Source organism: Mesoplodon mirus (assembly GCF_964341445.2).
Source record: "Mesoplodon mirus genome assembly, chromosome: 5".
Taxonomy (NCBI): Eukaryota; Metazoa; Chordata; class Mammalia; order Artiodactyla; family Ziphiidae; genus Mesoplodon; species Mesoplodon mirus.
In genome coordinates, this window is record NC_138980.1 from 39,642,432 (window position 1) to 39,656,907 (window position 14,476).

At 59.1% G+C, this 14,476-nt stretch overlaps 1 protein-coding gene across 5 annotated transcripts in view; it reads left to right on the forward strand.

Annotated features, from left to right (window-relative positions):
• PDE4A (phosphodiesterase 4A) overlaps positions 1-14,476 on the forward strand; it is a gene marked incomplete at its 5' end in the record, with an annotated part of 47,691 nt that overhangs the window by 6,457 nt on the left and 26,758 nt on the right. Inside the window, 2 exons of one of the 5 annotated variants that reach the window (XM_082623925.1) lie at positions 3,234-3,681; positions 12,164-12,217. In XM_082623925.1, the coding sequence (XP_082480051.1) occupies positions 3,356-3,681; positions 12,164-12,217 (380 nt within the window). Of the gene's footprint in view, positions 1-329; positions 530-3,233; positions 3,682-11,868; positions 12,218-13,572; positions 13,710-14,476 lie in introns of those variants that run through there. The other 4 variants (XM_082623922.1, XM_082623921.1, XM_082623923.1 and 1 more) reach the window with 4 other exon arrangements.

The window sequence follows — 14,476 nt, forward strand, 5'->3', positions numbered from 1 at the left end:
GGAGGCACGGGTTCGATCCCTGGTCAGGGAAATAAGATCCAGCATGCCGCGTGGTGTGCCCACACACACACCAAAAAAAAAAGAGAGAGAGAGGAAAAAAGGGAGTCCCACAAAAATTATGGCTGAGAACAGGCACCCTTCAGATGTAAGGGCTGAGAAGGGACCCTCTGTGGGAGGGATTAGTGAGTGGCTAAGATGTGAGAGGGGCACAGGAGCCTATATCCCCATCGGCCACTATCTCAGATGGTTAGGGAGGGACGTTACTGCAGAGAGGGGCTCAGAGCTGCCTGACCAGGCTGCACCCCTATCCCACCCTTGTCACACCTCAGAGGCCGCGAGAGACCCCCGAACCGGGCCGAGCCAACATGCTCGGGGCTGCCCTCCGACGCCCTCGCCGACGCCTCTCCATGGGTCCAGGCCTGGGCTGGGCTGAGCCTGAGCCCTTGGAAACTGGGGTCCCTCTGCCACCACGGCCCACCACACTGCCACTGCTGATCCCCCCGCGGATTTCCATCACCAAAGCTGACAGGTAGGCAGGAGGTGGACCAGGCTGGGAGGTGGGGTGGAGGAACAGGGCCACCTGGGCTAAGTCCAGCCACCAACCCTTTCCCGTGCTCTAGGCTCCTGGCTCCCTATGTTTTGCAAAAGCAGCTGAAACTTCTCCTGGAGCCTGGTGGGTCAGGTTGTGACATAACCCCGCCCCTGCAAGAAGCACCTCTTGCAGCCCCTAGGAACCCCTTCTTCCATTTTGCTGCTGCCTGAGTAAGCAAGGGGCAGGATTTCGGAAAGGGTTTCAACCCTCCAGTCCCCAACGATGCTCCCATAATCAGAGAGCTGGGACAGGCTAGGGAGTGAGCCTCCCACCAATCCGCTGTGCACCTCTATTTCCCTTTCTGAGAGGATGCAGTTTCTTCAAGGCCTTAAAAGGAGATGGTGGGACCCTGGAGGAGGTCTGGACTGGCATTTTTCTTTCTCCTGAGCTCAGCTTCACACTGCACTTCCTTGCTCTTTCTCATCTGGGGTTCTCAGAGGGCACTTCAACCCCCATCTTGGCCCAAGGATGAATTTGAAAGCCAGACAGCTGCCACTGTTCTCTGCAGCCTCAATCTCCCCATCCACCCCTTTGTCTACTCAATCGGAGGACTCCAGGGTCTCTGCTTGGGTCACGGTACAATGGTTCATTTCCAAATGGGGGAGGAAGTGACTGTCATTCCCCTCTCCAGTGGTCTAATGTACCCCCCCACCAAAAAAAAAAAAAAGAAAATTCCTCTAGCCTCTACCTGGTTCAGGCCACAGATCCAACTACCAGCTCTGGCCTACTGCCTTGGGCTTTCCTTTTTGTGCAGCCCCCGCTGTGACCTGACCCCCACCCTCAACCCCACCCTGTGTTACCCCACCCAGAGCTTTGACAAGACAACAGCAACCCCCCGCCCCCCGCCAATAATTTGGTCCAGCCCAAGACCCTCAAGTGATCTGGGGAGGACTTCCAGCCCTTACTGATCCCCTAGAAGCTTTTTTGAGTATGCACTTGTGGGGAGGGTCCCTGAGAGAAGTTGGGGGACACAGCTCTGGCCTCTGGGACATCCAGCCGCTGCTAATAGGAGGGCGTTTCTGGCTCTGCGTTCGCCCACGCCTGGAGCCCCCTCTGGCGGGGAGAAAAGCGGCTGTGAGGGTTGGAGACGGGCTTTGTTTTTTTTTTTTTTTTTTTTTTCCAATAAGAACAGTGCGGAGGGAGGGCGGTGGCAGACGGCAAGGCTTGCCCGGGGGGAGCCCTTGGGGGAGGCGGGGCCTGGTTGCACGTACTTGCACCCAAGCTGGTTAATCCGAGCGCTCAACGGCCGGGGGCGGGCCACTGGTGTGTGTGCTCTCCCCCTGCCCGGCAGCCACCGACACCAGGGCTCGGCCCGGGCCGGGGCGGGGGAAAAGGGAGGGCGCTCGGATCCCGCTAGCTCTCTGCTCGCTCGCGCTCAGCGCGGCGCTGGGGGAGGCGGGAGCGTGAGTCACGGCGACTCCCGATTTAGGTGCCGGAAGGGGGGCTCTGCCGGCGGGGGCAGCAGGGAGGAGGCGCGGCTGTTTACTCGCCTGAAAAGGGCACGGGGATGCGTCCCGCGGCTGCCCGGGACCTGCTTCAGTTTACCTGCTGCAGAAGCACTTTAGAAGGAGCAGCGATACACAGAGCGGTGGGCGGGCAGTCGGGGTATCAGAGCCGGGGTGTCCTCCTGGAGCCACACAGGAGCCAAAGGGACACACCCCAGTAACACCTCAGAGTGGCCCCAGGCCGGCCACACAAACACACACCAACACACATGGACTCCCTCAGACACCACAGTCAAACAACAGAGGCTGAATCGAGTGCACAGCTCCGCGAGCGCGGACCCACCACAGTACACACCCAGTCGCGGGGGAACACAAGCACAGACCCCAGGCCACCAGAACAGACCCTGCAAGAGGCACACACCCTCCAAACAGGCAGCACACGTGCACACACTTCCTTCAGCCACAGACACGCAGATACACGCACAGCGAAATCCAGGTAAACAGGCAGACCGCAGCAGCCAACCACGTGCGCACACACACTTCGAGCAGACACCGAAAACACAGACATCCCTCGGAATAGGCCACGTGCGCGCACATCCCGCCCCGGGCACACACCATCACCGTCCTCCGACCCACCAACAGGAGATTCCCCGAACACCGTCGCCGCCCGCTGCAGGGACCGCATCCGTGTTTCCGGGACCACTTCCCACAAGCTCCCCCTGGCCAGGGGTAGCGAAGAGGACAAGCCAGCACTGGGCTCCGCCCCCACCATGATGGACGGACTGACTGACACACCGGCAACCAGTCGGGTGTCTCCTTTGCGATCGGATTAACCGTTTAACTCCTTCGTGGCCGTGTGCGCCGCGGCTAAGGCAGGGTGCTCTGGAGAGAGCTGAGTTCCGGCGCCCCCTCCCCGCCGAGAGCGGGGCTCTGCGTGGGCGGGAAGGGCCCCCCCTCGGGTGGCTGCCCCCCACTGGCCCGGACGGAGGAGGAGGGGGGCGGCGCTGACAGCCGCGGCGGGCGTGGGGCGGGGAGAGGCGGGACGGGGCGGGGGAGCCGGGGCTGCCTCAGAGCGGGACGCCGAGCGCGGAGAGCGCTGCCCCGCATCTAGCAGAGCGCCAGGCGCTGGCAGGAAGCGTCCGCGCCCGGCCCGGGGGCGATCGGCCCGTAGCGCCCCCGGGTCTCTCCCCGGGGCGCCATGGCCCCACCGAGGCCAGGGGCACTTGCGGGGCCCCGGGCGCGTCAGCTCGCGCGCAGCTGAACGGGGTGCAGCTTGGAGAGGCCGGGGCCCCCTGGGGTGCAGGTGGGGGCCGGGGCCATGGAGCCCCCGGCCGTCCCCTCAGAGAGGAGCCTATCTCTGTCTCTGCCAGGGTCCCGGGATGGCCAGGCCACCCTGAAGCCGCCCCCCCAGCACCTGTGGCGGCAGCCGCGGACCCCCATCCGTATCCAGCAGCGCGGCTACTCGGACAGCGCGGAGCGCGCCGAGCCCGAGCGGCCGCCACACCGGCCCATAGAGCGCGCCGACGCCGTGGACACTGGCGACCGGCCCGGCCTGCGCACGTCCCGCATGTCCTGGCCCTCGTCCTTTCACGGCACCGGCACCGGCACCGGCAGCGGCAGCGCGGGCGGAGGCAGCTGCAGGCGGTAAGACTCCGCGGCGGACGCGCGCGGAGCGGATAGGCGCGCAGAGAGGACGCAACTCGCCCCGCTGACCGCGGGGGGGCGCTGTGATGCGGGTGGGATCAGTGTGACTGACGGGGCTGGGGGGAGGAGTTCTACTGCGGGGGCGTCTGGGACCTGACCCCCGGTGGTGCACTGTACCCGAGACTTCTTACTGAAGATGATCCTGAGATCGATTTATGGGGGCGCCATGCTGCGTGTGCTATTAACGGGGTCTTGGTTGAGGGTTGCAGCTTTAGGGGTCTGTAGCCTTCATCGGTGACAGTGCAGGACAGTGACTAGGCTGGGTGCCACTTGACGGGTCTAGATTCACTGTTTGGGGATGGCCTAGGGGTCAGTCTGTAGGGGGTGCCTGCTAGAACCACAATGCTTTCTGCAGGCTGGGGTGCTCCCAGGGTCCTTCTAGAGTGGGGAGGACTGTATTGGGAGCGGGATTCATGGACTTGCCCTGCAGCTGGGGTCAGTAATCTAAAGGGGGCCTCTTGGGGAGCCCTGTGTTGGGGGCCTGTGTGCTATGTCAGAGCCCCCGCTCAGGGCAGGAGTGTTAGGGTTCAGTAGCTGCCCAGAGGGAGGGAACAGTGTTCATGGGGTGCACAGTCCCACCACAGGGTGAGGGAGTCCCTGGCTCCCTAGGTAACAGTGTTAGTGATGAAGTGTGAGTTGGGTACCCTTTCATTGAGCTGAGTTTGCTCCAGCTGTTGGGGATGGCCAGCTGTGGCTGCCTTGGCTGCATGCTCTGCCTGGGGTTCTGGGGTCCTATGATTGTGACAGCATAACTGTGTGTGTGTCCAGGATAGTATAGTTTGTGACATGTTGACTGTGTGCTCCCAGGACAGTGATTGTGCCAGTGTGACTTGTGTGCTTCAGGGACATGGTGATTGTGACTGTACGACTGTGCTCCCAGGACTGTGACTAAGTGACTGTGTGCTTCTGGGACAGAGGTTGTGACAGTGACATCGAGTGGTCCTGGGACACAGTGACTTTGCTGGGTGACTGAGTGTGCCCCTGGGGTGCTGTGATTGTGATGGGATGACTGTGTGTGCTACTGGAATACTATGATTGTGACAGCGTGGCTGTATGTGTTCCCAGGACATTGTGATTGTGTCCCTGACTTAGGATGTGGTGATTGTCACAGAGTGACTGTGTCTGCTCCCAGGACAGTGATTGTGACAGAGTGACTGTGCATGCTCCTAGGACAGTGATTGTGACAGTGACTCTGTGCTCCTAGGACAGTGATTGTGACAGTGACTCTGTGTGCTCCTAGGTTGTGACAGCGTGTGTTTCTGGGATGCAGTGATGGTGGCACTGTGATGTGTATATTCCTGGGGACACTGTGATTGAGACCCTGTGAAATGTTCTCGGCTGCTTGTGTGCCCTGTGTCTGAGAGTTGGTGCTCTCACTTTTGGGGCGTGCACCCAACTCCCTGGCATGCTGTCCTCTAACCACCTAGTGTTCCGATGGGGTCTGACTTTGTGTCCTGGTGACATGTGTGACTGATGGCTTTGACTGAGTGCTTTGCCTGACTCCCGTGGGTGCCCCTCTACTTGGAACACCACTGGGACAGTCAGAGTCAGGCCTCTCCTGGAGTTCCTGAGGGAGGCCCTTCTAGGCTGGGACCCTACTATTTTAACTCTCTCTGGGGATCTCCAGCAGGCACCACAGCCTCCAGGTCACCCACCCACCTCCATTCGGGGCACTCCAGCACCCCTGCCCACCCCCAGGAAGCAAGTGTCATGGATCCAGCACCCACAGCCTGCTGTTTCCCACAGGGAACTGGAGAGAGGCTGAAGGAAAACAAAGCTGGAATCAACAGGAAATGCCAAGACCAGGGGCAGTGCGCCAAACTGGCGCAGGTCACTGTCCTGAGAGACCCAATGGGGTGCGGGGTCCAATAGGAACTGGGCATTAGTCCCTTTTTAGGCCCCAGGGACTCCCCCTACCCTGGTCTCTGTGGTGCTGACTCTCTGGGGACAGTGGCTGAGTGACAATCATCATCATTATCTTAGTGAGATCCATCTCATAATGGCTCACTCTTGGGCTCCATGCCAGGGACTTTTCCACACATCTTCATCCCTAGTGACCTGTGAGGTAAACTGAGGCCCAGAGGGGCAAAGCCCCTTCTCCTTTTTTTTTTTTTTTTTTGGCCGCGCCACATGGCATGCAGGATCTTAGTTCCCCTTAACCAAGGATTGAACCGCGCTCCCTGCAGTGGAAGTGCGGTGTCTTAACCACTGGACCGCCAGTGATGTCCCCCCCTTCTCCTTCTTACCCAAGTTCACACAACCAGGAAATGGCAGAGCTGAGATTCCGACACAGGTCCCATCTGATGCCTGTGTGTCCTGGCACAAGTGTCTTGCCCTCTCTGAGCCCCAGTTTTCCCATCCGTAAAGTGAGGCTGTTGTTGTCACTGCCCTGTGGGGGTCATTTCGAGAGTTCTGTGAGATTGGGGATGTGTGTAAAGGACTTCACACAGCGAGTGCTTGGTAGTCACTCAGGGACCCAAATTTGGGAGAGGAGGTGGGGCCTCCGTAGACCCTGCTCCTGTAGGGTGGGAAGGAAAAACAGGAACCTCAACCACATCCCCGCAGGGGCTCAGGTTTCTGTTTCACTGTGGGCCTGCGTAGCCTCCAGTGGCTGTGGCCGGAGGGAGGGTACTGGTGCCAGCATCCTCCCCCCACCCCCAGGCAGAAGGAGGAAGGAGAAACTGAAAGGCCTCTCATGGGAACTCACTCCTTAGGAATGAGCATTCTGCCAGCCCAGTTCTCCAGAAAGGGTGCACACACGGGGTTCCAGTGCTATCCACGTTAGAGTTCATGCAGCCACCAGAAAGGGGATCCAGAGAGCCCTCCAGACTTGAATCACAGGAACCTCCAAAGAGAGGGCACTGCCCCCCCATCTGAGATGGCATCTGAACCCCCCTCCAGACCTGGGGATGTGAGAGCCTGCGCTCCCGGCTCCCTGTGTGGCTGAGTCACGGCACCGCCACGATCTGTCAAAAGGCAGATGGAACGGGAGGAAGAGAAGGACTCTGGTGGTGAGATGGGGAGACTTGCCTGAACTGGGGGGCGAGGCCAACGTACCGACCCCTTTTGAACCCCCAGGCTCTCCCCACCGAAGGAGGCTCTGCCTGGCCCCAGGAGGAGGTGGATACAGCCGGACTGGGGTCTTTCTCTGACCCGTGGTCTCCACTGGGGTCTTCGCCTCCCCCAGTCCCTGGCGCTCCCACATCCCTGCGTGTGTATCGGGAGTAGGTCTCTCCTCGCGCCCCTCCCTCCGCACGCCCTCTGCCGGGTGACAAGAAAGGCACAGGCTGACTGTGCGCTCGGAGTCCGGACCTGCCTCCAGAACTCTCGTCCCCGAGCAAAGTCGCCGCCGCCGTCACTGCCGCGGCGCCCCGTATTATTACTTCAGTTTATTGAGCGTCCCGGACAGCGGGCGCCAGGCCGGCCGACCGCAGGCTGCGGGTGAGGTCCTCGCCCACCCGGGGTTGGTACCAGGCCGCTACCTCCATCCTCCACCTTCAGCCGAGCGTGGTGGAGACGGCCGCCTGGCGGATGGAGAGGAACTTGGCGGAAAAGTTGAGGACGCGGAGTTCCCGTCTCGCCTCCGCGCGCGCTTGCCCAAGCCAATGCCCATGCCAGGGCCTCCCAACACCAACCTGCGTTTTAACTCCCGGCATCTTTGGCTTTCCATTCCTGCCGAGGAAACCGAGACACAAGTGATTTGCCTAAGGGCACACAGCGAGGAAGGAAGGGCAGAATTGGGGTTAAAAACCAGGTCTCCTCGACTCCAGACCAGTGGGTGAGATTCAGTTTGTAGCCCCGTCCGCTGACTCGCTGTGTGACCTGGGGCCAGCATCATGCCTCTCTGGGTCTCAGTTTCCTGATCAGTAAAGCCGGGCTGAATAAGATCTGCCCACCCCCCGGGCTGCGGTAAGGCTGAGATAGCCGACATTGGGACTGGGCAGCGAGGAGCTGTTGTTTTGAGAACTGCACTTCCTCAAAATGCACTTCCTCGGCAAAGCGAAAGGGGGCGTCCCCCAAACCACAAACCCGGGTTCTGGCTGCCAGGGTGCCCCCTCTTTCAGCAGTTAACAGATGGACTGCAAGCTCCTCTGAGTTTCAGGAAACTAGGGCTTTGGGCCTGGGAGAACTGCAGATCTGCAGGGTTAGGGCAGAGTTTTGGGGGGCATCTGAGCCCACTGTTTTCACTCCTAAGAGCCCAAATCCAGCCTTTGCCCTTGACTTGCTGTGTGACCTTGGGAAAGGAATTCACCTGTCTGAGCCTCAGTTTCCTCATCTGCAACAGGGCCATTCATTCCAAAAACATTGATTAAGTGGGACTTCCCTGGCAGTCCAGTGGTTAAGACTCGGCGTTTCCACTGCAGGGGGCGTGGGTTTGATCCCTGGTCGGGGAACTAAGATCCTGCATGCCCTACATCGCGGCCAAAAAAATCCAAAAATAAAAAACAAAACAAAAAACATTGAGCATCTTCGAGCTGTGGTGAAGACTGAAATGGACCCAGTTCCCGCCGTCCTGGAGTTCTCAGACTAGAGAGTGAGGAAGAAATAAGGAAAAGCATTCAATAATTCTAGATGGTGACGCATGGGATGTGAAGAAAAGAGAGACTCTGAGGTCAGGGAATGCCTCTCTGAGGAGGTGACATTTGAGGAGAGACCTAAATGAAGCGAGAGAAGATGCTATGTGGGTGTCTGAAGGATGAGGTTGACAAGCAGAGGGAATAGCAGGTGCGGAGGTTCTGAGGTGGGAACCTGTCTCATATGTTGGAGGAAGAGCAGGGAGGCAAGTGTGACTGGGACAGAGTGAGCAAGGGGTGCTGGAAGGAAATGGGGCGTGGAAGTGATGGGGCAGCTCATGTAGGGCCTTGTAGATCATGGTCAGGGCTGGCTTTAGACCTCAGTTTATATCTGACTTCAGGGGGCCAGAAGGAAACTGAACCATGCAGGCCCTTTTGGCCAGAATTCCAGTCTCTGAAGTCAGACAACTCAACTCGTAATCGAGAGAATTCCCTGGTGGTCCAGTGGTTAGGACTCGGCGCTCTCACTGCCGGGGTTCAATCCCTGGTTGGGGAATTAAGATCCTGCAAGCCACGTGTCACGGAAAAAAAAAATCAACTCATAATCGAGCTGTGCTCCTTCCAGGCTGAGTGACCCTGACCAAGTCACTTCCCTCTCTGGGCCTCAGCTTCCCCATCTCTGAAATGGGTCTAGTATGAACCCTATTCCCAAAGTCTGATGTGAGGAATCAGCAAAACAATGCAGGGAACCCTGAGGGCAGGTAAATACAAATGCCCTTCCTTTCTGTTTGTACCTAGACTGAGGGGTACCGGTGGCCAGGGCATGGGTCTTAGTGGGTTTAGAGCAACAGTTCTCAACCAGGGGCAATTCTGCCCCCCAGGAAACATGTGGCAATGGCTGGAGACATTTTAGTCATCGTGACTGAGGGGGTGCTACTGGCATCTAGTGGGGAGGAGCCAGGGATTCTGCCACTGCTACTATCTCACAGGACTGCCCCCCAGGACAAAGGACCATCTGGTGCTAAATGTCAGTGGTGCCAAGGTTGGGAAGCCCTGCATTCCCAGCAAGGCGACATCACCTCCAACGGGGTGAAATTTGGTTCTTGGGATGGAGGTGTGAAAAAAAGCTTACTTTTATGTATAAAGCCCAGATAAACACCCAGTACATAAATAGATATACAGCATATCTATGGCATTAACATTTCATGGAGGAGGCAACTTGGGGGTGGGTGGGGAAGGGAGCGTCTAAAAAGGCACTCGGGGGGATTATCGTGAAATAAAGGGAGACAACCACTGGTCTGGAGCCTGGCTCAGCCACTCATTGGCTCTGTGAACTTGAGCAGATTGTTTCTCTCCAAGACTCAGTTTTCCCATCTGTAAAATGGGACAATAACTGTCACTTGATGGGATTTTGTGAGAATTAAATGAGATCATAGCTAGAGGCGGTAAATGCACAGGAAGCATTCTGAAGGTTAGCTGCTATATCATCATTATCATCATCACCATCATCTGTATCCTCTGTCTAGTGCATAGCTTGCACATTATAAGCTCTCCATAAATATTTTGTCCAATAATAATAATCGTAACCAGATAGTTCTTTGGGGCATGAGTCCACCATCTTCTTGGTCTGCTGGCTTTCCGAATAAAGTCACTATTCCTTGCTCCAACAACTTAGCACTCAATTTATTGGCCTGTCGTGTGGCAAGCAGTACAAGTTTGGACTTGGTAACAAATTTTGGTGCAGCCAGCCAGGAGCCTTGCTGCTGTTGTTGGGGAGTTTTCAGGTAAGGCCCTAGCAGCTGCTAGGACCACTTGTCCTGATAATTAGTCCTTCAAAATTCCTCAAAGCAGCACCAGCTGCCCCAGCGCTTGGTGGTTGGAGCAAATTAAAAAAAAAGAAACATAACTAACATTCAGTGAGCGCTTACTATGTACAGACACTTTTCTGAGCCTTTTACATGTCCATCCATGAGGTATGTAGTGTTATTTTACCCATTTTACAGGTAGGAAAACTGAGGCTCAGTGAAATGAAGTGACTGGGTCAAGGTCAAATGAATAAGAAGCGCCGGAGGCCGGACTCAAGCCTAGGTCATCCAACTTTGGGCCCCTTGACATGGGAGCCAACAGGTAGAGAGGGAAAGATATTCACAGAGGCAATTTAGATTTAAAGTAGAGATTTGCCCCATTTTCTTATTTTAAACAAGTTTCTCCCCCTTCCCTAACCCCAAAGAACTGTAGATAGGAGGGATAGGCTCTGGAATTATAACTAGCTAGCTGACTTTATTCAAGAATCATCTCTCTGAGTCTCAGTTTCCCCATCTGTGAGAGGGGATAATATGCCCCCCAGAAAGTCACAGTGGCTGGGCATGCAGAGTCACCACCACTGGACTCCACAGAAGTCAGTGCCGAGGGGAGGTTGGGTTCTTGGAGCCACCTCAGGAGCTGTGGGGCCCCCAGTTCTAAGAGGTGCCTCAGAGATGCTAAGGAGTGGGAGGACTGGGGGATTCTTAGGAGTGTCTAGGGGCTGTGAGCACGCTCCAGGCTTCTAGGGGTGTCTAAGACTTATAAGGCATGTCTCAGAGCCTGTAGGGGGTGCATTCTGGGGATGCCCCAAGCATTGTGAGTACATCTTGGATTCTGGGGGTAGCCTAGGGTTGTAGGCCTGTCTTAAGAGCTGTGGAGGAATCTAGTTGTGCCTCTGGGATCTGTGGGGGGCACCCCAGGATTTTGGTGGCATCCCCATGGTTATGGGAATATCCTCTGAGTCCTAAGGCACCCCCTGAGGTAATGTTGGGTTCTCTGCACTTCTGGGGGCATCTCAGGAATGCTGTGGAGCTACTAGGGGAGGGGATCTGAGGGTTGTGGAAGCCTTCCCGAGGTCTGTAAGGGACCCTAGGATTTGGGGGGCCCCTCACGGAGATCTGTGGGAATGCTCTGTGGCTGTGGGGGATTCTTGGGGTGTTTGGAGGGTCTCTGCCTGACTCAGAGATGGTGGGACTGCCCCAGGGGATTTGGGGGACATCTGAGGAAGCATAGTGGTTGTCCTGGGATCTGAAGGGGTTTCTCGTGGACTCTCAGAGCACCTCTGGCATTTGTGGGTGCATCCTGGGATTGTTGGGGTGCCCCTGGAGTCTGTGGGCATGTTTCAGTAACAAAGAGGGGACATCTGGGGAGCTGTGAGAGTGTCCGGTGTCTATGGGAGCCTCTCAGAGCACCTTTGGGTTTTGTGGGGGAACCCAGGGATTTGGGGGGTACCTCTGGGTTGTGCGGGGACAGCTCAGGGATAGTAGGGACACTCCTTGGGATTGTGGAGATCTAAGTCTGAGGGACTCTGGGGATGCCCCTGAGGTCTGTAGTACCTCTCAACATCGTGGAGGCTGTGTGTGTGTGTGACAGAACCCCAGAGATCTGGGGGCATTCCAGGTGTTTGTAGAGATGCTTCCGGCGATTGTGAGGACGTCAGAGGGACTGCGGGGGACCCCTGGCGACTGTGGGGTGTCCCCGCCGCGGCCACGTGGGGGCCGCTGGCCCGCCCCGCCCCAGGGGCGGCCCCAGCGCGTAGCCGGAAGGGCCGAGGCGGCCAGGAGGGGTGGGGCCCGTGGGCCCGCGGGTAGGGCGGCCGGCCTGCGTGGGCCGCGCGGGGCGGGCGGCGCTGTTCCCCAGCGCCCGCCGAGGCCGGGCCGCCCTGCGGCCCCCACCCCCACCCCCCGCTCCGAAGCCATGGCACGGCCGCACGGCCTGGGCCGCATACCCGAACTGCAGCTGGAGGTCTTCCCGGCGGCGGCAGCGGCGGCCACCGAGGACGAGGCATTCCTGCCCGAGCCTCCGGCCCCGCGCGCGCCCCGCCGCCCACGTTCGCCACCTTCCTCGCCTGTCTTCTTTGCCATCCCGTCCCCAACTTTCCGCAGGCGCCTTCGGCTTCTCCGCGGCTTTCAGGATTTCGGTCGCCAGGCGTGGGCCGGGTAAGTGCGCGCTGGTGGCTGTGGGTTCGAGTCCCCCCTGGCCATCAGGCGCGCGCCAGGGTCTGGGGTTCGTAGCTGGCTCTGTCAGCCTCACTTTTTTTCTTCCGTCACAGGGCAGCGATAAAAATCAAGTCTGCTCGCCAGGGTTGCCGTGGAGACATCTGATAAGGCATGCAGTAGTCGCTCAATAAACGCTATGTTCCTCCCACTTCCTGTGCAGACCTAAAGCTGCGGTCAGGCTTTGGGGGAGTGAAGCCAACCTGCCATCCAGGGTGATGTGGGGACGTGTGTTCAGTTGTGTTATCCTTAGTCCACAGGCCTGTGAAATGGGGCCAGCGCTGCCCTCTGGGGGTTGCCTTGCCAGGAGGCACTAGAATATTACCGCGTGCACCGAGCAAGGAGGGCAAATGGAAGTTCCCTTCCTGGCCAGACCCGGGGTGGGCCGCGGGGGCGGGCAGCTTGGGGGTGAGGAGCCTGGAGGCCACATCCGGTCTGGCTTTCCAGTGTCCGTTTATCTTGGAAACGGAGGTTGGCGGCCCGGAGGTAGGCGCGGGCTGGCTTCGGGGGCTTCTCCGGAGCCCGGAGAGGTCCTCTGGTTGCCCTTCTCCTCAATACTCTCCGCGTGCACTTGTTTAGAACCTGACTCCGGAGACACAGGCTGAGAGAGGGCACTGCAGGGACAGTACGCGGGCCCGCGTCCGGATTTGGGGACGAGATTGGGGCGGGAAGAGATAAGGAGGAGGGGTCGAGGCCCCTGGGAGGCCCGCGTGGGGTCGGGAAGGGTGTGTGTGGGGGGGAATCAGTGCCTGTCTCCGGTTTCTCTCTGTGTCTCTGTCTTCACCTCTGCCTCTCCTGTCTCTGTTACGCTGCCCCCAAGCCCCCAACTCCACCTCCCCCACATCCATCATCCCTCCCCCGGGTTTTTGTCACCGGACCCCGCACTGCGCCCGCGGGCAAGTCTTTCCCCCCCCAGGACGCACGGCGTTCGGAGACCTCCAGGGGGCCCAGCTCGACGTCAGGGAAGGGGTGGAAAAGGCGGGGCCAGGGGAGGGCTCGGAACCCGGGAAACCGGAGCCCGGGGCACCCTCCGAGGCCCGGGGGAAGGGAGGCAGGCGGGAAGTATGCGCAGAGTTCCGCAGGGCCCCCGCAGGAGGAGGCAGGCGCAGAGCCCGCCCAGGCGCTGCGGACGGGGGGACGCCCGAACGCCCCGGGCCGTCCCTGGGGGGGTGGTCACCGGGAGGGCGGGTGTGGAGGCGGTGCCGGCGGCGGCCGCAGACACCTAGGGCCTGGAGAGCAGTGCGCGCCACACCACCGTGCAGCCGTCCCCATGCGCGCCCCGACGGTGCTTGGCACTCATGCGCTCCAGTGCAGCACCCCGGGCCCGACCCCGGCCCCCTGCCCTGGCACTGCCGCCCGCGGGCCCTGAGTCCCTGGTCCACTTCTCCTTCAGCGACGAGGACACCTGTTGGTACCCTCCAGGCAGATCTGTCAGGTGGGTGGCCCCTGGCCAGTCCCCTCGTTTGCCACCGGAGGGCTCTTGCTGCTGTGTGTGGGGGGGGGGGTAGGGGAGCAATCTGCCTTGCGGGGAGCCCCCAAAGTGGTTTACAGGGTCTGTCTGGTCTGGAGCCTCACCTCCTTCCCTGGCCCTAAACTGTCTGGATGCTGCTGAGGGCTTCCTGCAGGTGGTGACCCCCAGAATGGGTGCTGGGTCCTGCCCCCTTCCTGCTTACCCAAGATGGGATCCCTTAACCCTCTTCGTGCCCCAAATCTGGGCTTCTGGCATTCACTGTAACAGCAAATATGGGTGTCCCGCATCACCCGGGCTCCACTCCCGGGCTACTGGCCTCAAGCCATGTCCCTCCGGCCCTGCTCTGCTCAGTGCCTCCAGCCTTACCCTCCCTTCTTCCTTGCTGGGGCTGCCAGGATGAAAACCAAGCTGGGGTGGGGGTGGGGAGGAGGTTCCTGCCGGAACTCCTGGTGGGTATTTAGAATCAGCTGGACAGCGCTGAGGCAGAGAAGTGGTCTTTAGGTTCTCAGAGTTCTCAGGGTGCTCCAGCCTTGTACCTGCTCCCCTGCACCAACCCCTTCAGACACCCAGACATGCACATGCTCTCCCACATGGATACACACACTCCACATGTGCAGCTACACAGGGCACAAACACAGACACACCCACACGCAGGGTAATCGAGGTCACCTGGTGTGTACTGTGCTAGGCATGGGTCTTCTGGCTGACAGGGCCAAAAAGAGAACCCCACA